Here is a 26699-nt window from a genome sequence, read left to right as displayed (position 1 = left end):
TAAATACTGTAATGCGGAGTGGATCAAGAGGGCGATTAAAAGGTGGTGGGGTGGGGGAGGGGAGGGGAGGGGAGAGGCGGGCCAGTCATTAGACCGATGCCTGCGATGGGCTTCAAAGGCAAGCTAAGAAGCCACCGGCTAAACAAACACCTTCACTGCCCCTCCCTCCCGGATGACATCTGAGCGAGAGTCGACTTTGTCACTTAAGAAATAAACACATCGACACCGCCGCTCCGAAGCGTCACCCTTTAGAGTCCTAAAGGGGGGAGAGAGAGAGAGAGAGAGTGAGAAAGAAAAGAATTAATCCCCAATCAACTTTAATTTTCTGTGATTTGGGACTCTTATTATGGGGTGGGGGGGTTGTTTATATTTGTAACCTTTGCCCGCAGGATCACACTCCAAACAGGAGGGAGATTCCCCCCCCCCATCCCTTCCCCCTTTTTTATTTCAAATCGTGGATCATCCGCCAGATTTTGGCTATTGTCTCCGAAAGGGCGCTGATATATTTATTTAGAGGCCGGAGCCGCCAGCCGCGGAAGTTGGTGTCAAGCGCTTGAGTCGCTCCAGAGGTTCTCCCCTCTGGATTATTGGTTCCACCTTAAATAACTTGGGCTTTTCTTTTTTTTTTTCTTTTGGTCCCAAACGCGCCCTGTAGTTCGGGTGGTTGTGTGTGTGTGTGTGTGTTTGTCCTCCCTGCAGCAGCTGTCACCCCGCATTATTCGCAGTCAGCTAAATGAAACATTATTCTAAACATATGCATCGTAATCAGTTCGGTCACACTTACAAGAACACGCGTTAATAAGGCAATCAATCACGCCGGGACCAGCCAGTTCTCCTGTAACAGCTCATAAACAGTATGTAATGAAGAATTGGAGGTTAGCATGACATGCGTTGATCAGATAATCAATGTCAAAGATGCGATGACTGTCAGTGAATGTAGTTTTCATGTCGTTTCTATAAAATCTCCAATTTACAACAAGCAGTTCAATTACCCAGAAAATACAGTCAATTAAATAGGGGTGATTGGACAGTAGGAGGGGGGGAGGGGCGGATCATCGATCTTTGCATTTCTATCTCGCCCGTGGACATTTAATTTGGTTTTTCTATTAGAGCCCCGAAATAAAGAAAATATAAAATATATTAAACAACCTACAGATTTATTTTCCTGTCAAAAACAATTCAGGGGTGATGACAGACAGTCTTCGTGCGTTTTATGATGAATTATTTTTTTTCTTCTTCTTCTTCTTATTCGCCTGCCCGCTGGAGACGGCGACTGGGGGGGGGGGGGGCGGGAGGGGGCGAAAGAGAAGAGAATAGAGGCTGTTCTTTTTGGACAGGGGGCTGGGGGGGGCACTGTCTTCTCCTGTTAGCTGCCCCATCTATCTCAATGCTTTTGTTTTTAAGGGTTACAACTCCCACGTTAGCAAAGAGCAGGGGAAAGCAGGACGATACATCACCGGTCCAAATGTGCTGCTATAATCGTATTTCTTTAATGGGGGTGTTCAGGGAGCCAGAGAGAGAGAGAAGGGAGGGGGGGGACGTGTGTGGCTTATCTAACAAAGAACCCCTGGGAACGCTCCAGTATATATTTAACCAAACTGCAATTAAAGACAGTATCAGCTTGTATCATTTAGAGCTAATGCAATAATAATGGTAAATTACAGGGCCAAAATGGCTTGTGAGAGCAGGCTTTGTATCCCCTGTAGTTTCCGCGTCGTTGTAATTAATGCCAGGGCGAGCAGTTGGTAAAGGCGAATTTCGTGCAAGGGACATTTTAGGCTTAACGGCGGCCACAACAAAAATCGAAAGGAGCCTATCTGGTACACACACACACACACACACACGCCCCTCTCCTCGCACATTTCCCCCCATCGAAATATCGATCTTACAGTGGAAAGAAAGAGAAGGCAGGCAGGCAGGAAAAAAGGCAGGCAGGCAAGCAGGAAAGGAAGGAAGGAAGGAAGGAAGGAAGGAAGGAAGGAAGGAAGGAAGGAAGGAAGGAAGGAAGGAAGGAAGGATCCAAAGTGTGTGTTCTAGCCGAATAGTTTTGGAGAAAATATCTTCAACCACAGTCTGTGTGATAAACAGTGGGAGGGAGGACGGAACAGACACCACTGTCCCTATTTCGTTTTGAACACACAACATTGCTTAGGCATCTTCGGTGGCTCGAGAGAAAACCCGCCCTTCTGCCAGCATGAATGAAGACTGGTATTTACATAGAAGAGGGGGGGAGCCCTAAAATGGTCGCATACATTAAGAAGGAGGGGGGGGATTAATGTCTGTTGACCATGTTTCCCCCCTCTCCTTCCAGAACACGCAGGCGGTGGTTGTTAGGCCGGGCCAGCCAATTAAAGTGAACCCGACGTTTGGACTGATCGCCCCTCTGCTATAAATGCAAGGAAAGCTTTACATTGGTGGTTGGGGGGCGCGTATATTTAATCCGTCTGATATGTGTATGAAAAACCCACATTAAAAATATGCTTTTTAAAGAAATGTTCATAAACCAGACTAACGTCTCCCCCCACCCACCCCCAACAAAACCATCCCCTCTTCCTCGTGCAAATTATTCGCTGGGGTTTCCACACAATTTGCTGTTGATTTAAATACCATTTATTTTACATGACCAAACACAATAAATAACGTAATATACAAAGCTTTGTCGTTATTGCACATTTGTAAAATATTTTACAGGGAGTTCGGTACAGCCAGCAATATCTGAAGCACGAAGACTTTATTTACAGTTTTCGTATCATAATAATAATAACCAGGTCCAACAGACCCAACATAAAACGATTTTAGAGTCATCTTATAATTTGTTCCCTCAACCAGCAAAACCTTCTCGATCTTCGCAGCTATATATCTTTATATTTCTATTTGGGGAGGGGTGGGGGAATGTAAACATTATTGCCAAAATGATCTCTACATCCAATAAAGGGGAGGATGGCAAAATGATTTTCGACAAATCAAAAAAAGGTAAAGCTGGTCGAAGAATCCCACGTTTTGGTCTATTCCCCCCCTTTCAGTTAGCATTAAATTATATATTAATAAAAAGTTTAAATATAAATTCAGTGAACAACAGCTGGTATATTTTCTCTTTTTAATACATAAGTAGTCTGGTTCCTTACTCTTACAAAAATTATTATTTTTTTCTCCCAAATTAGGTCATTCATTTAAAGTTCTCTAAATATCCTACCCATGGCTCGGGCCAAGGGATAACCCCCCTTCCCTGCTTTCTACCTCTCCCTGCTGCATCCCACCCCCATCCTGCCCTACCTCTGTTCAAGCTGTCTGTCTCTACCCTTTGACCACACACACACACACACTCACGCACTCGCACAAATTTAGTATATGTTCACTGAACAAAACAGCTGAGAGTTTCAAAAAAAAAAATCTTTTCCAGAAAGTCTATTATCAGAATCTGAAAAAAAAGCATAAGATCCAGTGTCTTAAAAACAGAAGAATTCTGGACACTTCTTTGAAATATATATAAATTGGAGAGAGAATGGGCAGGTTTCGGTGTCTGCCTTCGCCCCGTCTTCCCAGGGCCTAAATAAGCAATCGCTAGTTATGTGAGGGCTTCAACTCTTCAGAAAAATCTCATTATGTGAAGAGCGAAGTGGCTCTGTGGGGAGCATTATGGAAATCTCCGAGTTTGATTTAATGAGGCTTTTCACATTTGGTGGAATAGCAATTCGAAGGGAAGGAGAAGGAGAAGGAGGAAGGGGGGAGGGGAAGGGAGAGAAAAAAGTCTGCCCGGGGCGTCCAAGTTACCAAAATGAAAATTGGCAATGGAGATGCTAAGAACCGCGGCTTCCTTGTGCAAAACATCACTTCCCAGGTAGCAGAGAGAACATTAAATAACAGACATTCTCTGCACCGAGAACAATGTTTTATGTACCGAGTCTCTTATCTGTCTCTTCTAATGACTTCCCTTAGCGGGTTGTTAGTATTTGACAGCAGGTCTCCGCGCGGGGAACTTTTCTTCCTCCAATTCCACATTCAAAGGAGGTCCATCAGAGAACATGATTGGCAATTTTCGTCATAATCTGCACATTATTAGCATCAGAACTGACACGGCTGTAATGCCGGTGGTTTGGGTTGCGCCTTCAGGATCGTAGAGCTCCCTTTGGTCGTAAGGGGGGCGGGGGGGGGGAAGAAGGGGGGTTGGTCTCTCCTATGGGGGGGTGGCTTTTCAGGTGCCGAAGAGTGGGAGAGACATAAACCTCAGACACATTAGTTCCCTCCTCCCGTTACAAAAAGTTTCGAACGAATTAGAATTAATATTAATAATAAAGTATCCGAAGGTCAGTAATTTAGACCAACTAGTCACATGCCTAGAAAGCTTCAAGTATTTTCCAGATACTGTGGATTGTGGGACATAACACTGCCCTCCAAAGACACCCCTCTCCCCCCCCCCCCAAAAAAATCCTTTCTCTATTTTTCTAAACCACCTTGCTGTCAGCTTTACGCTCCCTCCCCACCCCCTTCGGCTCACTAGGGGTCCCCTCCAAAAACACGCAGTCGCTTCCAGTTCAGTAGGTCAGGCCTGAGCAGAAACCGTCCTAAGATTCGCATTTTTCCTTGGTCTGAACACCTCTCTTTCTTGGCAGCTAACCTACGGTTAATTGCTTCGTCCTCAGAACATTTCCCATACAGGTAGATTTAGGTGACTGCATTTCAATCTGGAGGTTACTATGTTCATTGCTATTTTTTTAAAAACCCAACAACAATCGTTTAAAGAAAAATTGCTGAAGCGACCCAGAAAAAAGACAGAAAGAAATGAGGATGCGCGTACTCAACCACTTCCCTTTGTGGCCAACAGGGGGAGCGACGCAGGATGCCTGGCGAGCAGAATTCAAGTATAGAGCGCCAGGGGGAACCTGCCCCCCGTTCGCTCCCAGGGATGGGCATGGGGTGAGGTGGGGGGCGGCAGGAGGACGGGGTCCCTTCGCAGGGCTCCTGCCCTCCCCCGTCCCGCCTGGCTGGCCTCGGGGACATTGCAAAGGGAGCACCCGCCTCTCCCCTGTCTGCGCACTGCGGGAGCCTCATCCACCGGGCCGGTTATCTGGTCAGGGGCGCCTCGTCGCGCTGGTCCGGGGAGGCCACAGCCGTCTTGCTGAGCACGGCAGCCGAGTAAGGCAGGAAGCCGCTCTCAGAGCGCTGCGAGGCGGCAGCGGCAGCTCCGGCGGCGGCGGCGCAGGGGAACTCGGAGCCGGAGGCGCGGGAGCCCAGGGCGGCGGCGGCAGCTGCTGCAGCGGCGGCGGCGGCGGATTGACTACTGTGGCAGCTGAGGCAGGCGCAGGGGGCGGCCCCGGCGGGGGGCCCGGAGGAAGCGGTGGCCGTGGGGGTGCTGAGGCCGGCGGCGGCAGCGGCAGCGGCAGGAGACTGGTAGAGGCCCGGGTGGCGGAAGCTGCAGAGCAGCTCTGGGCGGGAGTAGGGGTGCGATAGGGCGCGGAAGGTGTCCAGCGGGCGGATGGAGGAGGCGAAGGGTGCGGCGGCCGCCCCGGAGGCAGCGGCTGCGGCCGCGGCGGCGGTGACCCCGACGTGCGGATAGTAGTGGAGCGGCACGTGGGAGTGGAACGGGTAGGGCAGGCTGCCAGTGGCCGCGGCGTGGGTCATCATGTAGGTATAGAAGCTGGGGTCCGCTGGGTGGGGCCACGACATGGCCAGCCGTTGCCGCTTGTCCTTCATGCGACGGTTCTGGAACCACACCTGCGGGAGGAGACCAAGAGCAGCCGTGGGTAGGCGGAGGGGCAGCGCCTGGTAGGGGCTTCACCCCCCAAGAAAGGTCATAAATGGCTGGCAGGATTCCCTCCCCGAGTCGCTCCCCCTCCAGAAACGAAGAGAAATTTCCACCATCACCACCACCCCCAGCCAACACCTTCTCTGGGCCCTGGCACTGGGCCCTGGCCCCGACGAAAGGGCATGCATAACTCAGGGATCAGCCTCCCAGTTTCTCTCCCGCCCCCACCCCCAAATCCACAGCAGCAAGAAGCGCCCAGCTTTCCTTCCGCACGGCTGTTCGTCCCAGAACCGTCGGGATGGTTTACTTCCAGCTCATTTTAAAACGCAAAATCTGCACCCCCTCACCCTCGCCCCCATCCACTCAAGCGCAGACACAGTCCCAGGAAAAAAGAACCGGGCCTTGTCACACAAAACCGATCCCTAAACCAATTAAGTGGAAACTTTTGGGTCTGGATTTTGTTCCAAGCCCCGCTGAAATCGCGTTTCAGGCAAACGGCGTGGCGGATGCCGTGGTACACCCGCATCCCATTTCCGTGCGAGTACACAGCTATACTGGATCCGGATCTCACCCGCGGGGAAAGGCCTTTGCCTGGAACCAGTGCGGTTACCTACATAGCTACACGTTCACTTCTCCGTTGACCCTTCCCGTTTATCATGTCCAGCAAAAAAAAATTAAAAATAAAACCCTTCCTCGTAAATGGACCAAACAAACCCGAGAACCTCTTCCTGTGAGTAAGGCTCACTGCCCAGAGCTGAATACGATTCGGCGCAGACGGGCTTAGAATCGCCCTGCCAGTTCCGGAGCAGAGCTGGTTCCAAACAAGCAAGCGCTTAGAGCTTTCAAAACCAAAACTGACTTCCCGGACTTTTTCTGGACTCCTTCCTTCTTTTGGAGGCTAGAAGAGGCCTTCTCGCATAGGCTGCCGACCCCCCCCCCCCCCGCTCTCCTCAGGGGGGAGAGGGAAAAGAAAACCAAAACGAAACCAAAAAAGAAGAAGAAGAACCTTCCGGAGGCAAACGCCGAAAAAGCGAAAGCTTCCAGAGAAAGACTCTCGTACAAACCAGCTCCCAAACGGGAATGCTTTCCATCCCACCAGCAACTGCGTTGTTTGTATTCAAATTGCATTGTCTGTCTGATTTGGCCCTCGCTCTCTTCCTTTCTCTCTCTCGAACTGGGCGAGACAATAAACGGAAAGGGCAGGGAGGGCGACGCCTTCCTTCTTCAGAGCCAGAAAGGCAAAGAACGAAAGGGAAGCCCCGAAGGAAGGGCCAGCCGGAGGGTGGGGTGTCTTGGGATGCTGCAATCTGGCTCCCCAGTGGGGCTCTAGGCACTGCCTCTTCGCCCAGTCCGAAGCCGAAAGACTCCCACCCAGCCCGGGCGCCCGAAGGGAGCCATTTGCCGCCGTTCCTTGGCCTACCTTGATGGTGGTCTCGGGCAGGTTGAGCGCGGCGGCCAGCTCGCAGCGTCTGGGCCGCGACACGTAGTTCTCCCGGTAGAACTCCTTCTCCAGGCGGGCGATCTGCTCGCGGGTGAAAGCCGTGCGGTAGCGCCGGACTTGGTCCGCCCCGGAGGCCGCGCTGCCCAAAGCGCTCCCGCCATGCTGGCTGAGACTGGAGCCCGACGACGAGGTGGTGTTGCCCGGCGTGGAGCTGCTGTCCGAGTAGCCTGAGGGACAAGAAAGCGGCGGTCAGCCCTGCCTTGCCTGCGCGTCCTTCTCCAGACCCCCGACGGTGGCCTGGCCACGGCGACCGCCTGTCAGCGCTCCCCATGACTGCCCCTGGCAGAATCCATCAAAAGTTTCTTTGCCAGCCCCGAAAAGGTCTGGCTTCCTCCTGGAAGGAGGCTGAGGACATTTAGTGGTTTTCGTTTCTTTTTTAATTACCCTAATCCTCTCCTCTCGGCCTGAGGCATTCAGTGGAAAGTTTAAGAGCTTTTGGGAAGCTGGGAAGGGAGGCCGATTCAAGAGAGGGGAATCTCTCGGCTTCCTTGATCTGTCTCAGGAGCTCTGGACAGGAAGGCTTGGGCCCTGCATTCATTTTCTCCAAAGGTAAATTTAGCCACCCCAAAAAGCATAAGAGAAAGAAAAAAGGAAATGCCATGGCAGAGGTAGGGAGAATCCCCGCTGGCTAGGGACCGTCCATCTCAAAACAGGATCTGTTTCCAATCTCACTTTTTTAAAAAGTTGCCTTTAAAGATTATTTCGGCAAATTAAATGGATAATTTTAAGACTAAAAAAAAAAAAAACCAAAAAGAGGATAATTCTTTTTTAGGGGGAAATCAAACGAAAAGGCCGAGCAACTTGGGCAATTCTTCGCCGAGAAGGGAGGAAACATTAGCCGCGATCTCGTTCGCCCTGGAAACTCCCGGCCTCCCTCCTCCCCGGAATGCGCTCCGGCCCAATGCCCTCTCCCAAAGCGCTCCAGAGACACCTGCCCCGAGACTTGGGGGTGAAAAACGACCCTGTCCGAGGCGCTGGAGGAAGGTGGAGTCCCTCGCCAAGGACACGAGGATCCAAACGGGGTGGCGGCGGATGGTGCGCCTGAAGACGCCTGCGATCCCCAGCTGGGACTGGAAGAGGGGCTGAGGGCTGGCCTGGGGAGGGGGCTCAACCCCATCGGGGTTCACCTGCGCTTCCCAGCCTGGCTGCAACGCCTGACCTCCCGCCTCCTTGGCCGAGTGCCCCGGGCCCTCAGGGCCGGTGCCCACCTGCGGTCCCCCCCCCTGGTGCTGGCCTTGGGCAGGGGAGGCCGAGGGCATCAGGTTACCTTTGCCGTTGTTCTCCTTCAGCTGGGAGGCAGGCAGGCCGCCGGGCGAGCGGAGCGCGGAGCAGCCCACCTCCACGTCGCTGCTCATGTCGGCCTCCTGCGCGCCTTCAGAGTAAAGGCCGAGTTTCTTGCGGCTCTCGGCGGGCGGCAGCTCGGCGGCCCCGGTGCCCTCGCTGCTCGGGTGCGGCAGGCTGAACAAGGCGTCGATCTCGAACTTGCCTTTGGCGGGCAGCTCTCCGAGGGCGCCGTGCAGGGAGGCGGCGGCCAGGCGCGGGCTGAGGCGGCCGCCGTGCGGCGAGTTCTCCAGGGCTTCCAGCACCGCGTTGCCCGCCGCGTCGGACAGGTTGGCCAGCCGCTTGCCCGCCGTCGGGCTGTGGAGCCCTCGCTCCATCAGGATCATCTCCTTTCTTATCCTTTCCATCATCGCAGCCGGGCGGCGTGTGTGTGAGTGTGTGCGTGCGCGCGCGAGGGTGCGTGCCTGGGAGGGAGAGTGTCTGTCTGTGTGTGTGTGTGTGTGCGTGAGAGTGCGGGTGTGTGTGCGCGTGTGTCTTCCAAGAGGGAGAAGAAAAAAATTATATATACATATAAATATACATATATATATAAATAAAAATGTCGAAGTTGCAAAACCAGGTCCCTCTTAATGATGAGGCTGCAGCCGCGGCTAATTCGCATTCAGCCTGGCGAGTGTCTCTAAATATTATTGCCCCTTTTGGAGAGAGAGGCGCGAGGGGAAAGGGAGAAAAAAAAGAAGAAGCCGCAGCAGGAGCAGCAGCGGCGGCGGCGAGGTGCCCAAGCGGAGGGGATGGCTGGTCAAAATGACCCATGCATCCTTCCTCGCCCCGAAATGTCATTCATCACCAAACGGAGCGCTCGTCATTAAGGTACGAATGACGCTGGCCGAATAATCATTTATTGTAACAGGTTTATAAGCAAATAAATACGCGCGCCTGTCAGCCGGTAACGAAGGCGGCTTCTTCGCAGACAAATAGATCCAGGTAGAGCGGCAGGAAGAGCCCGAGCGACAAGGCGGCCGCCTGTCCTTCCCCCGCGCCGCTCCTGCCTCGGCCGCTGGGGGGGCGGGCCTCGGAGGGGGGGAGAGACAGGCTGATTAATAAAACCGCCCGAGCGCCATTTCCCCCTTCATTTAGGGGCATCATTATGCTCTGATTTCCCCCACACACACACTCCACACCCACAGACACGCACGGTCCCGCCACCTTTTCTTCTCCGGCCCCCACCCTCCGCTTCTGTGCGCGGGCGGCGCCTTCCGAGGTCCCCAGCGCGGCCGCGTCTCTCTCGTTTGTCCTCGGCGAAACCAGGGGGAAGGGGGCGTTTTTCGGGAGGCAACCTCGGGAGCGGAACAGGGGCCAAAGGTGGATTTGGGAAGGCGGGAATCTCTCCCCCCCCCCCAAGTGGAAGGCCTTTTCCCTCACCTTCCTCCCCTGTTTAAAGGGGGGGGGGGAGAGGGAAGAATCTCCAACACCAAGCCGGTTTCCCTGGCAGAAAGCGACTCGACCTCCGCCCTCCGCCCTCCGCCCCCCCCCTCCTGCCCACTCCAGACCTCTTCTGACTTTCATCACTCTTTTGGCAGATACCTACCCGCTCAAGTGTCGCTCTCTCGCCAGCCACCTCCTGGGCAAGGAGCCATGGCTTGTAAGGGGTGTGAGTGGGGGGAGAGATCAATAAATTGCTTTGGCCAACGCCAACAAACCAGCATCTCGGTGTTGGAAGGCAGTGGGGGGAGCTCCCAGAAGCCTGTTTATTGACGGCACATGTCTAACGTCCTTCCTTCTCCTCTGGCTCAACAATCCAGTCTCCGGCAGAGTGGCGGAGCGCGAGAAATCTGGCGAGGAACCTTGGAAGACAGGATTCAACGGGCCACAAGGGGGGGGAGACGAGCCGAGAGGGCGACAGAAAAGACAGAAAACCCTTCAGTCAGTCATTCAGTCTCTGCCTCGATTTCTCTCCAGCCTTCTCCACCCCCTTCTGAGCCAATCCCTCCCCCCTTCAAATTCCACATTTCAAGAGGTCAAAGGCATTCAGTATTAGCAAAGTCCAAGACTTTCAACGGCTTCCCCTAAGTAACCTATCCACCCGCAGGCACCCCCCCACCCGCCGGAGAGCCAAGTGACCTGGCAGGTCTGTTTCTCTCCTTCCCGAGATGCTGCTGAAGGGCCAGTCTCTCCCGACGCCCCAAGGGACCCTGCGGGAAGCCCTTGGACAGCCTTCGACCCCCGCAGCCCTCACACACACACACAAAACTTTGAGTTGAAGGGCCAGCCGGGAGCAAGAGCTGGAGCGAGGGAAAGCCTGGGTAGGGAGCTCCCTGGGCAGCCCGTCTCTAGCCAGGCTGGCCAGCTTTCTCCCTCGGAGGCTGGTACGCCTGTTTACCCTTCCTCCTCCTCTGCTCAAGTCTAGCCTGCTGGCGGCGAGGGACTAGAGAAATCACCGTCGTGTTCCTCTCCCGCAAATGGCCGCTGCCACCAGGCCTGAAAATGCGCTCCTGGGTCAGACGCGACCGAGGGTCTCTTCTCCCCCTCCATTGCGCCACGTTGCCTGCTTCCCACGACCAAATAAAGTTCTCTTGAGACAGGATGAGCCCCAGACGAATCCGGTTGCTTTGAATGGAGCACTGTTAGGCACGTGGCTTGTGTCCCCCCCCCCCCCCCAATATGGCTGGAGACTGTTAATTATCATTCGATCTCACCCTTCTTTTGGAGAAAGTTCAGGGGGAAAGTTTGGGGAAAGTTCAGAGAGCAGAAACTATACTGAGGCCGAGAGAATGGGGCGCTTTTAATAAGATGGGGCGATTTATGGCGAGCTCCTAGGGTCCTCGAGGTGGCAGGCATTCAGAGGTGGGTTGTCTTCGCAATGCTTCTGTGTAACAACCCTGGTGTCCTTGGCGTCCTCTTCCCAGTACTAACCAAGCCCCACCCGGCTTAGCTCCTGCGACCTGAGTACGATCAGGCTCGCTGGGGCATAGGAACTAGGTGCGACTCAATGGCCCTGCATAGCTCCTAGCCTGGGTGTGGGTGTGGGTGGGATGATCGAGATGTAATCCGATCTCTTTCCCCCGTTGGCTTTATGTAGGGTGCAACCTGTGGGTTTTTCAGAGCCACCCAAACAGGGATCGACTTTAGTTTGATTCTAGGCACACAACTTGGAAGGAAAGATTCAAATGAGTAGCCGTGTTGGTCTGAAGGAGCACACTAAAATCATATTCCCAGTAGCACCTTTAAGGCCAACAAAGATTTATTCAAGGCGCGAGCTTTAGAGGGCAAGCACTCTTCCTCAGACTAAACGGCATGCACTCGAAAGCTCGCGCCTTGAATAAATCTTTGTTGGTCTTAAAGTTGCCCCTGGACTCTGATTTTAGTGTGCTCCTTCAGACCAACACGGCTACTCATTTTAATCTATCATAAATAAATGGTTTGGGATAGGCGTGTGGGGATTATACCGAAGAAGACTGCCGTGCATAGGTTTAAGGTGCAATCTCGTGGTCTGTATGTAGCCTCCCGGGCTCACGGGCACAGAAAGCCTGGGAAGGCATCGGAGCTGCCGCCGGCAGGCTTGCTGACAGCAGACGCATTCCTCCGCGGGGTCTCCTGTTATTGTGAATCTCTGGTGTAGCGGGAAAGTTCACTTTTTCTTTCTGACCATTTGTCGATTTCTGCCCAGAGCCTGGAGCGGCGCCCGCACGACACACCAGGCGTTGGGAGACGAATCTGTTCCGGTTAATTGTCAACTCTCCTTCTTCAGGCAAGCGCTCCAAAGACCACGTCGTTTAGACCCCCTCTCCCTCCCCTCCCCTCCCCAAGAAAACCTTCCCCACCTCCTTCATCTGACTGTCCACCTTTTGGAATAAAAGTCTACTGGAAATACGATTTGGGATTCACTTCTCTGCCGGGATCCCATAAAAGAGCCCCAGCGCTGAAGCTGGCCAGATTTGCACTGCAGATGAGGTTTCCAGACTGCGCGAAATACTTTCTACCTTCCCTCCCCCCACCTCCACCCCGCCGTCCCGTCCCTGCATCAACTGGTCGCGGTGCCAGAGCCACCCCAGCTGAAGAGCCGTGGGGGGGGGAGGTGGAATCACGGCCCTGATGACGCGCAAGGCTCCCTTTTCCGGACAGATCTCCGTGAATCGCCAGCCAAGCTGGACGTCTGTCAAATTAGCAGCGGAAGTCCTGCGGAGGCTCTTCTCGCTGTCATCTGGCGCCCCCCTCTGTCTTCTCGGCGGCTTTCACAGCTTTAGTATCCTCCCCACCACCGCCAAGCGCTTTCTAAAACTTCAAAGCGAGAACGTGTTCTCTGTTCTCTTCATTTGCAATCCCTAAGCTGTCTGTCGGAGACCTAGAGCCTTGTACAGAGGGTGGGCTCCCGTACAATTCCCCTCCTTCTCCTATTTTCTGTAACCCCCTCCCTGTTTAGATCCGATGTCGCCCACCCCCAGCGACCTCCTCCCCCCCCCCCACGCGCCCAGCATATTTTGGCGGTCAGAGGGGACTCCTCTCCTGCCTTTTCCCCCAACGTGAAAACAGATTGGATCCGACCCACAGGCATGGCCGGGCTTATGCCTACATATATATAGCAGAAGGTGTGTGTGTATTCACAACTGGGTTTATTAGGTTTGCTTCAGACTTCGCGCCTTTGAAAGAATGTGCAACCTGGGGTTGACATGCGCGCTCTTTGGAAGCCTGGTTCCCTACCTATGGGGAGGGGGTTGCAAACACGCCATTTAAAGGAGCTTAATAATAATCAACGAAGGAGATACGAACTAACGACATCTACCGCAATGCCCTGGCTTTGGTTGCGGCTCTCCAAAAAGAAAAAGAAGGGAAAATATCCCTGGTCCCTTGTCTCTAGTCCCTAGTATACAATAAAGTGCTCACTCGATACTTACACTTTTAGACGAGCAGATTCATTGGTCTGAAGAACCTTTAGAACTATTTATCTTTGGGGGAAACTTGGGGAGGGAGAGGGTTCAAGTGGATTTTTCAAAAAACCCTTTGGAAGGGCCAGGGGAGCCGCGCAACAGGCCAGGGTGCCGCTAGGTAGTTTGCTTCTGAGTTGGGCTGCAGGCGCCGGGAAGGCCCTGGATCCAGGCTTACACACACACACACACACACACACAAACACACTCACACACACCGCAAGTTTGTTCCCTGGAACATCTCAGGAGGGGTGAGCCCTGTTTGCCACGCTTTTAATCAGGCCGGTCTTGGCCGCACTTAACAGAAATCGAGGGCCGGGGGCTATTTTGACAGAGCCGGAGTGCTGCGACCTGTTTGTTTTCCCATCTTGGAGGTGAGCGGCGGCGGCTTTCCTGCGCTGGGGCAGGTAATACACCTGGCGTCCCCAGGCCAGCCTCCATGGAGAAAGCCCATCACGAACTGGCGGCTGGGGCGACAACTGGAGAGACCCTCCCCGTGGCCGGCTCTTCTGCCGTGAACTTGCTTTCCCCGCCGGGTTCAGCAGAAGAGAAAGGGTCAAGTGGGAGGGTGGTCCCACCAAGGATGTTTCCTGGGGGGAGGGAATTTAGCAATGCAAAGGAGAAGGGGAAGGAAGGGACTTTCCTGGGGTCTGGTCTAGGCATGGCATGGACCTCACTGGGATTTGGTGGCCGATGAACGCCCCCCCCCCCATACACACAACCTGTGGACACTCCCATCATTCTTGTTTCCTGTTCTCTGGCCCTTGTATCCGATTTAGCAGCGCTGCTCGCTCTCTTAAGGAGCACGCTCTATGCTCCTCAGAACGTTGGTGGATCTGTGTGAAAAAATGGGGCATATAATAGGCAACAAGGAGGGTGTGCAAAATTGTGACACGATAAAGGGGCAGGTGGGGCAGGCTCACACACGACTGAGCGCAGGTGATTGTGCTGGTAGGCTCGTGAGGAAACCAGATGATACTCTAATGAAGACACCGCCGTGTAGACACAAGGGTAATCTGGAGCAAACGCGATCATTTGTTCTGCCTTCCGCTTAAAGGGACCTCAAAGTTTCTTCCAGCCCCTCTCTGTGCTGTGAAGCAGCAGCCTGGAAGAAGACACCTCCGATTCATCCCGGGCCTCAGCTTTTTAAACCAGAAATTCGGGCATCTGTGAAGGTCTCTACCTCCCCCGCCCCCTTCTGAGACTCCGAAAGTAAACAAAGCCAAGTCCCGGCTTTATTGACTTACTGGTAGACAACCATAGCGGAAATTTTGTACTAATGCGACAGTTGTTTTTTTTCCCTGAGAACTCTCTTCCTTTTGCAGTAAAAATTCTTTTTAACCCAGATACTCAAAGGCTTCAGGTTTCGTGCTGGGATTCCGGGCAGCCGTCCAGCTAAAACGCCCGCCCGCCCAGCCCCAGACCTTGAACAGGAAAGCGCGAGGGCCATCTAGTGGCTGAGGGTGGGAACTGAGCCTCCACAGGCCACCACGGGAAGAGTCCAAAGTTACAACAGCTAAGAAAGATTCAAATGAGTAGCCGCGTTGGTCTGAAGGAGCACAATAAAATCCGACCAGAGTTCAGTAGCACCTTTAAGACCAACTAAGATTTATTCAAGGTGTGAGCTTTCGAGTGCAAGCAAAGAGTGCTTGCACTCGAAAGCTCACGCCTCGAATAAATCTTCGTTGGTCTTAAAGGTGCTACTGAACAGCTAAGAAAGTGTGCTACAGCAGGCTTTCGTTTCGTTTGAAGCAGGCCACCGTACTGACGTTCTTCATAGAGGAATCGATTTGAAAGGGACACCATGCAGGATCAACCTAAAGCAGGGGTAGTCAAACGGCGGCCTTCCAGATGTCCATGGACTACAATTCCCATGTGCCCCTGCCATCGAATGGGAATTGTAGTCCATGGACATCCGGAGGGCTGCAGTTTGACTACCCCTGACCTAAAGCATCCAGGAGAAGGATCTGTCCCGCCGCCGCTTGAAGACCACCAGCGGAGGGGGAAGCTCACCACCTCCTTAGGCAGCCCATTCCACTGCTGAGCTCCCCGGACTGTGAAAAAATTTCTTCAAACGTGCCATCATGTAGGATCCGCTGCCTAGAGCCGACCAGGGCGATTTTTACTTTTCTAAGCTACAAGAAACGGCCTTTTTCTTGGCGAGTTTGCAGCTTTCCTTCAGCTCGCCAAGAGATCTGTGAGGCGGGGCATGTATTTCAAGGAGGACTGTGCAGGGTAGGGGGGTAAGGAACATCCTGCTCCCCTAAGTTTCTAGTCCACTTGGTTTGTGTTTTCTGTAACCCTTTTCTGAGCGGGGAGTGGAAGGCAAAGGGAAAGACTTGCAGGAGCGGCAAAGCCACTGCGGGAAAGAGACGGGCCACGCATCTGCAAGGCTGTTGCTACCATACCGCTACTACCTGGACTAGGGTTACTACATGTCCATTTTTTTTGGAAGGGGTGTCAATCGGCTTTGGGCTCCTTTAAGAAAATTAAAACATTAAAAATGTCCTGTTCTTGCGCTGGGCCTTTGGGGATATCCCTAGATGGTAGCTATTAGCCCAACTGAAATCGGAGGGATATTTAAAACAAAACTGGGCCATTTTGTTTGAAGGAGGCGATCAGGAAACACGTCCCAATGTGGGAATGCTAGCCAGCGCCATATATGACCAGTGGGGGAAGAGGACGATGACGGGAGTCAAAGTCCCTCATTTCTAAACGCAGCCCACCGAAAGGAGCTGACTTTTGAGTAAACTTTCTCCTAACTCCCCCATCGAAATCAATCGGATCATGAGTGGGTCGTGCCCCTGGCCTTTATAGGTCGTTTCTGATATCCGTTCCTGACCCAATAGAGGCCCTAAAGAACAAAAATGCCCTTAAAGTCCCTCTTATTCGAGATTTTTCGTTTCCTGCTATTTCCAATGAGCCAGCCGAGGATCTCTTTCGATGCGCTGCCTCCATGTCCCCCTCTGGACTCGGCGGGATGGGAGAGAAGCAGGTTTTGGTCCAGAATCGAGACACTTGGGTGAAGCAGCCCGAAAAGGTGCGGGCCAAGGCCCTCTGAGGAAGGAGGGCTCTTCTCCCGTTGTTCAAATGCCGGGGCTTCTGCCAAACGTCTCTGGAGTGGAGCCCGGCTGTTCAGCGAGCCCGAACCGCTGTCTTTCTGACAAAGAGTGCTTGCCCTCGAAAGCTCACGCCCTGAATAAATCTTTGTGGGTCTTAAAGGTGTCACTGGACTCTTAATTTCTTGACACCGGTTCAGGGAGGCGGCGGAATGCCGGCGGGCAAGCCCGGGTCCTTTGAGCCGTAAGATGTCCTTGGAGGAGCTCCGCGTCGGCGCCGACTCTTTACCGCTTCTGCAGCAGCCTTTCGGGTCGGCTGGCCCATAACGGATGAAGGCAACTCCCCAAGGCGATGGAAACGGGCCGCCCCTGAACAGGCCATCTCTCCCCCGCGGCGGCTGCCTGGCCCTGTCAAGCGTCCGCCGCGTCCCGGAGGGGAATCCAGATCGGCAAGAGGCCTCGGCATTTCATCCGAGCTGAATTGCACGCACGGATTCCCGCAGCCGCGAAACGGGCTTGCCGCTGCAAGGCACGGCGGCCGCCGCAACGATAGCAATCGAGACGGAGGCGGAAGCCGGCCGGAGCCGGTTGGGGCCGTCTGCTGGCTTCTGTGGTCGGAAGTTCCGAGGGCCCGGCTGCTGGGACCCTTTGGCGCTTGCCCCTTCTCAGACAACTGGGTGGGTGGGAGGGGAGGGGAGGGTGGGAGAGACGAAGAAAACCGCCGAGAAAGGAGGAGCGCGTTTCAAGTGGCCAAGCGCCCTGCTTGGTTCGGGGATGGCTCCGCGCAGCTGTTCTGCTTGGCAGATTTGGGGGGCAACACGTTAATTCCTTCAAAAACCACCCTTCTCAATCCCCTTTCCCCTTTTGCAGGAACCCCCCCATTCCTTTCCCCGGCGACAACGGTGGGGAGGGGATGAGGCATGGATGGAAAGTGTACTGTAGAGAGGGGGTGTCGGCTGCCATCCACAGGGAGGGGATGCCGCAGGCGGGTGTGGAAGGCGGGAGGTCTGGGTTAGGCACAGTATTCAGGAAGGAGGCTGTGGCCCTCACGGTTCCGCCCTGGTGCCTCTGCAAAGCGGCGTGGTCCAAGAGGACAAGTTGTTTTCGGAGAGCGCAGCTATGACGGTCATCGCCGAGGGTGGCTGGAATGACGCAGGTTTGGAAAAAGTTCTGGGCCCTTCTCCTTTCCCACCCCGAGAAGCTCCAGGTCAGCCCGACCTCTTCCTGTCCCTCTCCCTCTCCCTCTCCTCGCAGTCCCCGTGATTCAGTCCAGAGACTCCGGTCACCTGGCATGTCTCAGTCCCTGAAGGGTCACCAGTTGCGCCAAGCGATGAGAGGCGCCCGTGGGGGTGGGGTGTTTCGTTGTGGGTCCCCCACCCCCTTGCCTGGTGAGCTCATTGTTTTGGTTCCCATTCCCAGCATCCTGCCCCACATTTCTGCCCACCTCGCCAACAAAATAAACACATGACTCAGAGGGCTGCTCGCTCAAGGCCTGCTGGGGAGCGGCGGAGACGCGCCTCCAAAGAGCGCGGGCGGCCATAGGGAGTCGCCGGTGACCCTGTGGCCCGGTGGAGAAGCCAAGGGACCCAGCTGGATCCGGGCCCAATTTGAGCTCCGTTGACATCAATGGAGGGGTGGAGGAAGAGGGGTGACCGGGGCCTTCCTGCCAAACGTGGGGATGACCCCCTTTGGCTGCCATACGGCCATGGCAACTGTTGGTGTTCCTTGCCTTGCCGTGTGATTCGGGAAGACTGGTGTGACATGGGCCCTTGCCATCCTCAGTCACTCCAGAGCCCAGCCAAGCGAGAAATCTCGATGTTGGCCGTTTCGAAGGGGGCGCCGGGAGGGACTCCGAAGTGGGACCGGGGGCATTTGTGTCCCCCAACGGTAACAAGGAGAAGAGGAGCGTCCCAAGGCTGCGCAAGATGAAAACAAAACGAGGCGTCGAATTCACCTGCCCAGGAGGAACCCTGTCGTTGCCCCGGCCCCGCTCCTGGTCGCTCCCCCCCTTCGCGCATCCTGGGAATGGGCCGGGGTTGCTCAGAGGGCAGGAGTGCGTGGTGGCCTGACCGGGTCCATTCCCTTGACGGGCCGGCGACAGCGATGAGGAGGAGCGAGCTGTCTGCGGGAAGGGCGCTGGAGGCCTGGCGTTGCGGCCACTTGTTGCGGGGACATTTTCCGCCCGTCCTCCCCCCCCCGGACTCAGACGTGGGCCAAGGGGGAAAGGCCTGTTCGGACCAGCAGCTTGCCTCTCCCTCCCCCCCCATCCCCGGTTCTGCGCTGTTCACGCCAAATTCCACGCGAGTCCCGGATCCCACCAAAGCTCCGATTCCGGCCCCGGTCCCTGTCTTCTCTCCCTCGCGCCTCTTAAAGCTCTCACGCTTTGATTTAATTGCACATTAAGGGAGCTGAGGAATTAAATCCGAAATCCTCGCACTGGTTTCAATGCCGGTGACTTACGGGGCCATGGGCTCACCCTGCCCCTTTTTTTGCTGGGCTATGTGCACGGGAAGAACCGACAGGATTTTTTTTCACTTTGTTTTTTTTGGGGGGGGGGGGGACAGTATAAAGGCTGGTTTAGTTTTATTCCTTTATGGCCTTTTGCTCGGTGTTGGTGAAGCCCAAAGAAATGCCCAAACCAGAGAACTGCTTCCAATGCGGATTCCTCTTCAAATTCGAAGACCATTCACGAATTTCGGTAGAATTCCTCTCCACGAGGTCCCCTAGACAGGAGGCATTAGCATAGAGCAGAGGTGGAGCACCATTCAGGTGAGCACAGGGATGGCCTGGAGCCGCAGAAACAGGTTGGAGTCCAGGGGGACCTTCCAGACCAGCCAAGTTTCATTCTGGGTCGAAGCTCCCCTCTGCCTACCTTCAAAGAAGCAAGTCTGCCCGCGAAAACTTCTGCACAGAATTTAAACGTATTGGGCTTCAAGGTGCCCCTGGACTCAACGTTCTGGGAGAGATGGCGTCCCACTTAAACACTCGGGACCCGGGGTGACTGGCTCCGGAGTGAAGCTTGGACTCACCACCAGGGCTGCAGTCTCCCCATGCTGACCTGGACAGTTTGCCGTGAAGGGAATCGGAGGTCAGTCCTCCGTCGCCCCAAGGTCCTGGGAACTTAGACCGCATCGAGGGGGCATTGGGCAGTAGCCCACAGGCAAGAGCGAGGAGTCGACCACGGACTCACGGGACGGTCTGGGGCGCGCCCACGGAGCTCACTCCGAAGGGCCGCAGCCTCCCAGCTGGCGTGGAGATCTGACCCACGGGGGGATAGTTAAGCCCTTTGGCCTCGACCGCCGGGACCTTCGGGGAAAGATGTCGAAAGCTAGGCGGCAGCACGGGGGGGGGGGGGGGGGGGGGAGCCGTAAGGAACAATTTCGTGTGTGTGTTGGGGAGTGTCTGTTGAACTTTGACTTTTCAAAGCAGTTATTTCCGGAGAGTTTGGGGGCGCCCTCTCTCTTGACCCGCTTTGCAGGCTGCCCACCAGGGAGCTCTCCAAGTGACCCCAATGTGACGGACTCCAGAGTGGAGCAACAGGCTCAGGGGACGGTGAGAGGAACGGCCCGAAGGGGCGCTGGGGCCAGCAGCCCTTTAGAGACCGGCGCCGTCTCCACAGGAGCCCCTTTGAGCAGAAGGGGAGGAGCGGGTGAGGGAAGGAGAACGAGGCGGGGGTATGGGGGGGGGTACCGGATGGCCAGAGCTCAAGGCCTTCCTCCCCATGGGGGTCCGATCGGTCTAACTGGACTGGAAGAGGAGGGCAGCCACAAGAACCCGAGCAGACTCGGCAAGAAACGGTCTCACCCCCCTCCCCTCCCTCTCCTCTTCCTACCCGACTGGCGACCCTCGTTTGCCAGCCCGACCGACCCAGTTCTTCTGACTTGGGCCTGTGCAGAGAGGACAGCCGGGGAAGGGGCCGGCGGGGAAGGCAGAGCCCTCCTGCTTCAACTGATGTGGCAGGTCCCGTCAAGGGGAGGGGGAGGAGCGACCCAGAGCGACTAAGACAGGAGTCTTGCTTCCCCCTCGCCCCCTCCCCCATCCCACATCTCTCCTTCTCGACCCTCCCCACCCAGCCACCGACCACACCACGGGCGCTGCTTCGTGGCTTGCTGAAGTCCCCGGATAGAGGAGAATGTGTTCCTTGGGACACAGGGAGGGGACACCCCCCCAGATCCCCCCCCTGAGGCGCGCTGCAACCCGCTTTGTTTCTGCTGCAGAATTCGCAATCGACCCCCCCAACCGAAGTGGCAGCCCGGGGGTGGCGGGATAGGAGGGGGCTTTGAGGGGGCGGCGAGAGGTTCCTGCCTTGCCCCCCCTGCCGGTGGCCAGGCCCGGGTCACGTGGGCCGGCGTCGTCCAATGGGGGCGCCCGATGGGGCTCCCTGCGAAGCCCGGCTCCGCAGCCCCCTCCCAGCGCGGCCTCGGTGGTTATAAGGGATCCAGAGAGCGGCCAGCCAGAGGCCGTCGTCGGGGAGCCGCGCAGCCCGTCGCTCGGCCGCCCCTTCTGCGGCCCGCCATGAACACCGCTGGGCCACCGCTGGGCTGGGGCGGGGAGTCGGTGGGCGGCCGGTGGGGCTGCCGGGCACGGGCAGCATGAGCCGAGCGGCGGGCGGCTGGGAGATGGAGGCCCTGCGGGGCGAGTCCGGCAGCAGCGGCCAATGCCGCAATTTCCTCTCGGCGCCCGTCTTCGGGGCGGCGCCCTCGGGGCGCCAGGCGGGCGCGGCGGGCTTTGGCTATGAGCGCACGGGCGCGGCAGCGGCAGCGGCCTCCGGGGCTCGCTCATCGTCCTCCTCCTCGGAGGCGGCCCCAGCCAAGGACTGCTCCAACGGCGCCCCGACGGCAGCGCCCTCGGCCTCTACTGCCGCCGCCGCTGCCGCCGCCGCCGCCCTGGGCTACCACCCGGGCTACCACCCCTTCGGCAACGGCTACTACAGCTGCCGCATGGCGCACGGCGTGGGCCTCCAGCAGAACGCCGCCCTCAAGGCATCACCCCACGCCGCCTTCCCCGGCGAGAAGTACATGGACGTGGCCAGCCTGGCCGGCAGCAGCGTGCCCTCCGGCAGTGACCCCGTCTCCTCTCGGGCCAAGGAAGTCTCCTTCTACCAGGGCTATGCCGCCGCCGCAGGCCCTTACCAGCACGTCCCCGCTGGCTACCTGGACGTGGTCTCCACCTTTGGTTCGGCAGCCGCGGCTGCCGCGGCGGGGGAGCCGCGCCACGAAACCTACATCTCCATGGAGGGTTACCAGTCCTGGACGCTGGCCAACGGCTGGAACGGGCAGGTGTACTGCGCCAAGGACCAGGCCCAGGGATCGCACTTCTGGAAGTCTTCCTTCCCAGGTAGGGCAGCGGCAGGCCCGCCGACGGGGTGGTTGGGGGGGGGGTAGGATACGGGTCAGGAAGAGGGTACGAGACCCCCGAGCTCCCGCTAAGGGGCCAACCCCCTGCATCCCGCTGCGCCTCTCTGCGCCACAAGACCTTTCCAGCCCCAGGCACACAAACAAGGATGTGTCCAAGCCTCAGAGCACGCTGACTCTGGAGGAGACCTCCTCGGCTAGGTTAGGGCTGAGGTGTCTGCGGCCCTGGGGTCCTCCCTCGGCCTGGAGTTGCTGAGACACTTTTGCTGCCCCCCCCCCCCCCTTGGCTACTTCCTCTGGCCTGAATATTGCAAACCACAGAGAGGAACTTCTGTGGAATCCAGAGAGCAGGAAGGTTTTGCTGTTGGGAGTGCAATTACACCCATCCCATCAGTTCTTGTGTGTTTGGGAGTGAGGGTCGCTGGTCATTCTCCCCCCAAACAGACACCCACACCGTTAAGCTTCCCTCTCCACATCTCAGCCCCCCCCCCCCCCTCACAGCCAGCCCTCTTGGTTTAACAGGGAATGGATTCCCCTAAATAGCACAACCCTCACCCCTGGCCTCTCCCCTACCCCCCATCCCAGGTTTGTTGGAGGCTCTGAGGGACGTGAAGGCATCCTTCCTGGGGATAGGGTCCTTCAGAAGCCCTTCCGGCCTTGGCCCAAGGAGTCTCCTTGCTGGCCGTCCTGGCCTAGCAGATCCGGGGAGTCAGGTCGGACAGCTCGGAGGTCCCTCAGCCTTGGCCAGGCCTCTGTCAGCGGAGCAGGGCTTGGGAGGACTTCGGCAGGCCTTTTGGATGCCAGTTGCGCTGCGAAGGGGGGACGTCTGGAGGCTCCCTCCTCCGCGCCCTTCCCCGGAGCCATAGATAGGCCGCAGTGGTCAGGCGCCTGACCGTGTTTCCTGAGGCCTCTGCCTAGCTACTCGCGGCTTGGGCGGCCTGCTGAAGCTGCCTTGCAGCTGGCTCCCCTCAGGCGTCACGTCTCCTCCTGCTCCTGGCCGACCCTCTCTCTCTCTCTCTCTCTCCCTCTCTTTCTCCTCTTCCTCCTCCTCCTCCTGCTGCTGCTGCAGGGGACGTGGCGCTGAACCAGCCGGACCTGTGCGTGTACCGACGGGGGCGGAAGAAGCGGGTGCCTTACACCAAGCTGCAGCTGAAAGAGCTGGAGAGCGAGTACGCCGTCAACAAGTTCATCAACAAGGACAAGCGGCGCCGCATCTCGGCCGCCACCAACCTCTCCGAGAGGCAGGTCACCATCTGGTTCCAGAACCGGCGCGTCAAGGACAAGAAGATCGTCTCCAAGCTGAAAGACACCGTCTCTTGATCCGGACACACACGCCCCGCTCCACGGGCGGGAACGCGCGCGAAGGCCCAAAGACTGGACGGGAGAGGAACCCCCACCCCCACCAAGAGAGAGAGAGACTTGAAACATATTTAATATCCCCTTCCCCACTCGCCCTGCCCCTCTGGGACAGGGTGGTGCTATTTTGTGGACCTTCTCTGTTGTTGTTTTTTGTTGTTGTTTTAAGGCTAGAAGGGCCCTCTGGCCTCGGAGGCGTTCTTCTTCCGTGGTATTTGGGCAGCTTCGGTGCGCATGTGCGAATGCGAGTGCGGGAGACAGTGGGTGGAGGTGTGTTCCAGGCGCAGTCGCAAAATTCTTCTGCTAACTGAACCCCCTTTTTCCTGAGGCGCCCCGGGGGCGCCGAGCAGGTTCCCAGCCCTGGCCCTCCCCAGTCCCGAATCGGCCAGTGGCTCCGGAAAGGGCGACCGCCAGGCCGAGCTAGGCTTTTTTGAGTGCCGGGGATCGTGGAGGCAGGAGGCGGGCCCTGACCCCCGAGGCCGGACATGTGAGAGGCGCCCCGGGGCTCTTGCGCTCCCGCAGTGGAGCTGGCCGGCCTGATCGATGCCTGTCTGGTAGGGGCCAGATGCTGAGGGCAGCTCACTCCAATTCTAAAGGCCATCACCTCCCATCAGCCTGCGTTTGACAACCGCAGTGGTGGCGCCCGCAGACGCCTGTCTGTCCATCGGTCTGCTCCCCCCTCCTTCAAGCAAGGGCAGCGCTGGCAAGAAGCTGGGAGGGGACCGGCGGTCTGGTTGGATGGCGGGAAGGAATCGTCCTCTCTGGCGGCCAGGGGTCTGGCACTGCCCCATCCTATGACTCGGAAGGCCAGGCCCACCGGATCCTGAGCAGACCCGAGGCCCAGCACCGGCGGCCCCGCCCCCTCCGGTTCCCTGACACTCACGGGTCCGTCAAAAAGCTCCGTGGTCGGCCGGCCGGTCGGTCTCGCTTTGCGCTTGGTTCCGTTCCTCTCCCCTGGCAGCCTAGCGAAGGGCAGGCGCCACAGTGGCCGGAGGTCCAGCGGCTGACGCCGACCGTGCCTCTCTGTCTCGTTGTATAAAGGTGTGTATAAATCGATGTGTATTTTTATATAAATATGGGGCGCCCTTTTCTTCTGCGCCGCCGCCTCCTCCTCTGCCTGATGCCTTGTCTCTAGCACCAACGCGAACTTTTTAAACTTTTTCCCCGACGTCGGGAAAGTTCTGCTCCAAAACGTGCAAGTGGTGGGCGGCTCTTTGGAAATTAGGAAATGAAACGGGTGTCAATGAAAGAAGCAATAAACGATGACAGAAAAACCAAACCCAACCGAAAAGGCCTTCTGGTTCAGTAGCCACCCGCGTTTTGGGTATTTTCTACCCCCGACCCATCCATGGGACACCAAATTAGGCTGAGGACAATCGAGGCTCCCCGGAAAGAGTCGCCAAATCTCTGTTGGGGGTGGGGGGGGTGCGCCCATCTGCGCCAAGATTTCCACCGAGGCCTGGGGGGGGTCCCCCGGAAAGACTAGCGCATCCCTTGCGCACCCATGAGTGTGTGTGTGTGGGTCAGAATGGAATACACAGTGCCTTGGCATTGTGCTATTAACACGCTGGGGAAGCAGCTCAGGACACGATTCCGTTTTTTTGGGGGGGGTTAGACTCGAGGTGAGGACCTTAGGCTCACTCACAGAACACAGTGAAGCCTACTTCCGAGTAGACATTCCCTTTGCACGCTCCTGTGAGTCTGCGCCCCACGGGACTTTTTTTTTAATTTAAAAAGGGAGGCTTACTTCGGTGTATGAGTGCGTGGGGATCGGGTCCTAGTGCATTCAAAGCGGCAAGAGGAATCCAGCTAGCCTCCCGTTTTTAATTTTCACACAACATTCCCCCCCCCCCGCGCGCCCAGCGCCTCCCCTCCCCCTCCCCCCTTCTTGTTTTCATCTTCTCCCGGCTTTCATCTCTGCTTGGCACGAGAGGCGACCTCTCAAGCTGCGAACGATTTCGCCCGTGTTCCTCGCTCGGCAGCCGCGGATAAAACGGGGCCCGTTTCAGTGCCAAAGGCGGGGAGGAAAAGCGGCATTCTCGTGGAGCCATCTGGGTTTCCTTTATGATTTTCCTTTTTAAGGGCGGCTTTTGTCTTCAGGGAGATTACGTTGTGGGGGGTTTGTGCGTGTGTGTGTGTGTGGGGGGGGTTCTTTTTTTTTTTTTTTTAAGTATTTTTAAAAGTAATTTAAGGAGCTTTCCCTCCAAAGCAGGTACGTGAACTGCTGCAAGGCGGGCCAAAGGACATTTTGCCTTCCTCGGTAATCTGGGATTCACTTGGCTGAGCTGAGGCCTAGAAAGCGCCGGGAAGCAAAGTCTGAACCCTCAGGGCCCTGTTGGTGAATCTCAGTCCGCGGAGGTGGAATCCGTGGAATCTCCGAGATATATTCCCCATCCATTCCATCTAGTACAGGGGTAGTCAAACTGCGGCCCTCCAGATGTCCATGGACTACAATTCCCATGAGCCCCTGCCAGCATTCGCTGGCAGGGGCTCATGGGAATTGTAGTCCATGGACATCTGGAGGGCCGCAGTTTGACTACCCCTGATCTAGTATTTTGAATTCCTTCCTCTGTTGGTGGGGTGTATTTTGGGGAGGGGGAGTTCCCGCCCGTACGGCAGGAGCCCCGCCCGTCCAGTTTGGTGTAGTGGTTAGGAGTGCCGACTTCTAATCTGGCATGCCAGGTTCGATTCTGCGCTCCCCCACATGCAACCAGTTGGGTGACCTTGGGCTCGCCACGGCACTGATAAAATTGTTCTGACCGAGCAGTGATATCAGGGCTCTCTCAGCCTCACCCACCCCACAGGGTGTCTGTTGTGGGGAGAGGAATGTGAAGGCGACTGTAAGCTGCTTTGAGTCTCCTTCGGGTAGGGAAAAGCGGCATATAAGAACCAACTCTTCTTCTTCTTCTTCTTCTTCTTCTTCCTTTCGCTTAAAATCTCTCATCTTCCAAACGCTTTCTCGGATCTCCCTCTCTTTCAGTTCAAAGGACTGTCTTCTAACCTCAAAGGCCTCACACCTTCCTGCACCAAGCAGCCGGGTTATGGGGACTGCCTCCCTGGATTAAAAAGAGAAAGCAAACAGATTTCTGTGGGGCCGGAAACACAGAAACCCCCATCACCCCTTTAGCAACCCCGCCTCATCGATTTTACAGAAGACGTGTTTTTAAAAAGCTTCATTCAAAGATGAGGCCCGTTATAACAATATGGCAGGTTATATATGGCCTTTATTAGTATGTATTATCAAGTCCTTTAATGTCTATTCACGTTATTCTTATTATTAAGCCCCCATGCAGCCAAAACCAATTGTCACGGGAGGAAATCTAAGTGAGCGAATACATTCAGATCCTGCAAGATTGCTTTCGGTGGAAGGCAGTCCCGTTAAGACGCACGACCGACCGCCTAGTAGCAGTCATAAGAGGAGTAAATCCTGCCAGCGGTAGCAAACCATAACAGGAGCTGCTCCTGCCCCCCCCCCCACTCCGC

The 26699-nt window shown here is 56.2% G+C and overlaps 2 protein-coding genes across 2 annotated transcripts; one reads left to right on the top strand and one right to left on the bottom strand.

The window, feature by feature from the left end:
* Positions 1-2659: 2659 nt before the first annotated feature.
* Positions 2660-9933, bottom strand: EVX2 (even-skipped homeobox 2). Its single transcript, XM_077319649.1, has 3 exons — positions 8512-9933; positions 7164-7411; positions 2660-5712 (listed from the first exon to the last, which is right to left on the bottom strand). Exons 1-3 carry the CDS (start codon positions 8933-8935, stop codon positions 5062-5064), a joined length of 1323 nt encoding a protein of 440 aa, XP_077175764.1. The 5' UTR covers positions 8936-9933; the 3' UTR covers positions 2660-5061.
* A 10951-nt stretch (positions 9934-20884) lies between these two features.
* HOXD13 (homeobox D13) lies at positions 20885-24480 on the top strand. The gene is made up of 2 exons (XM_077319648.1): positions 20885-21843; positions 22930-24480. The coding sequence occupies exons 1-2, from the start codon at positions 21099-21101 to the stop codon at positions 23178-23180; spliced, it is 996 nt and encodes a 331-aa protein (XP_077175763.1). The 5' UTR covers positions 20885-21098; the 3' UTR covers positions 23181-24480.
* Positions 24481-26699: the final 2219 nt, after the last annotated feature.

This window comes from Paroedura picta, chromosome 2, assembly GCF_049243985.1.
Source record: "Paroedura picta isolate Pp20150507F chromosome 2, Ppicta_v3.0, whole genome shotgun sequence".
NCBI classification, from domain to species: Eukaryota; Metazoa; Chordata; class Lepidosauria; order Squamata; family Gekkonidae; genus Paroedura; species Paroedura picta.
Note: the sequence above shows the minus strand (reverse complement) of the source record. Positions and strands in the feature narration are given on the sequence as shown.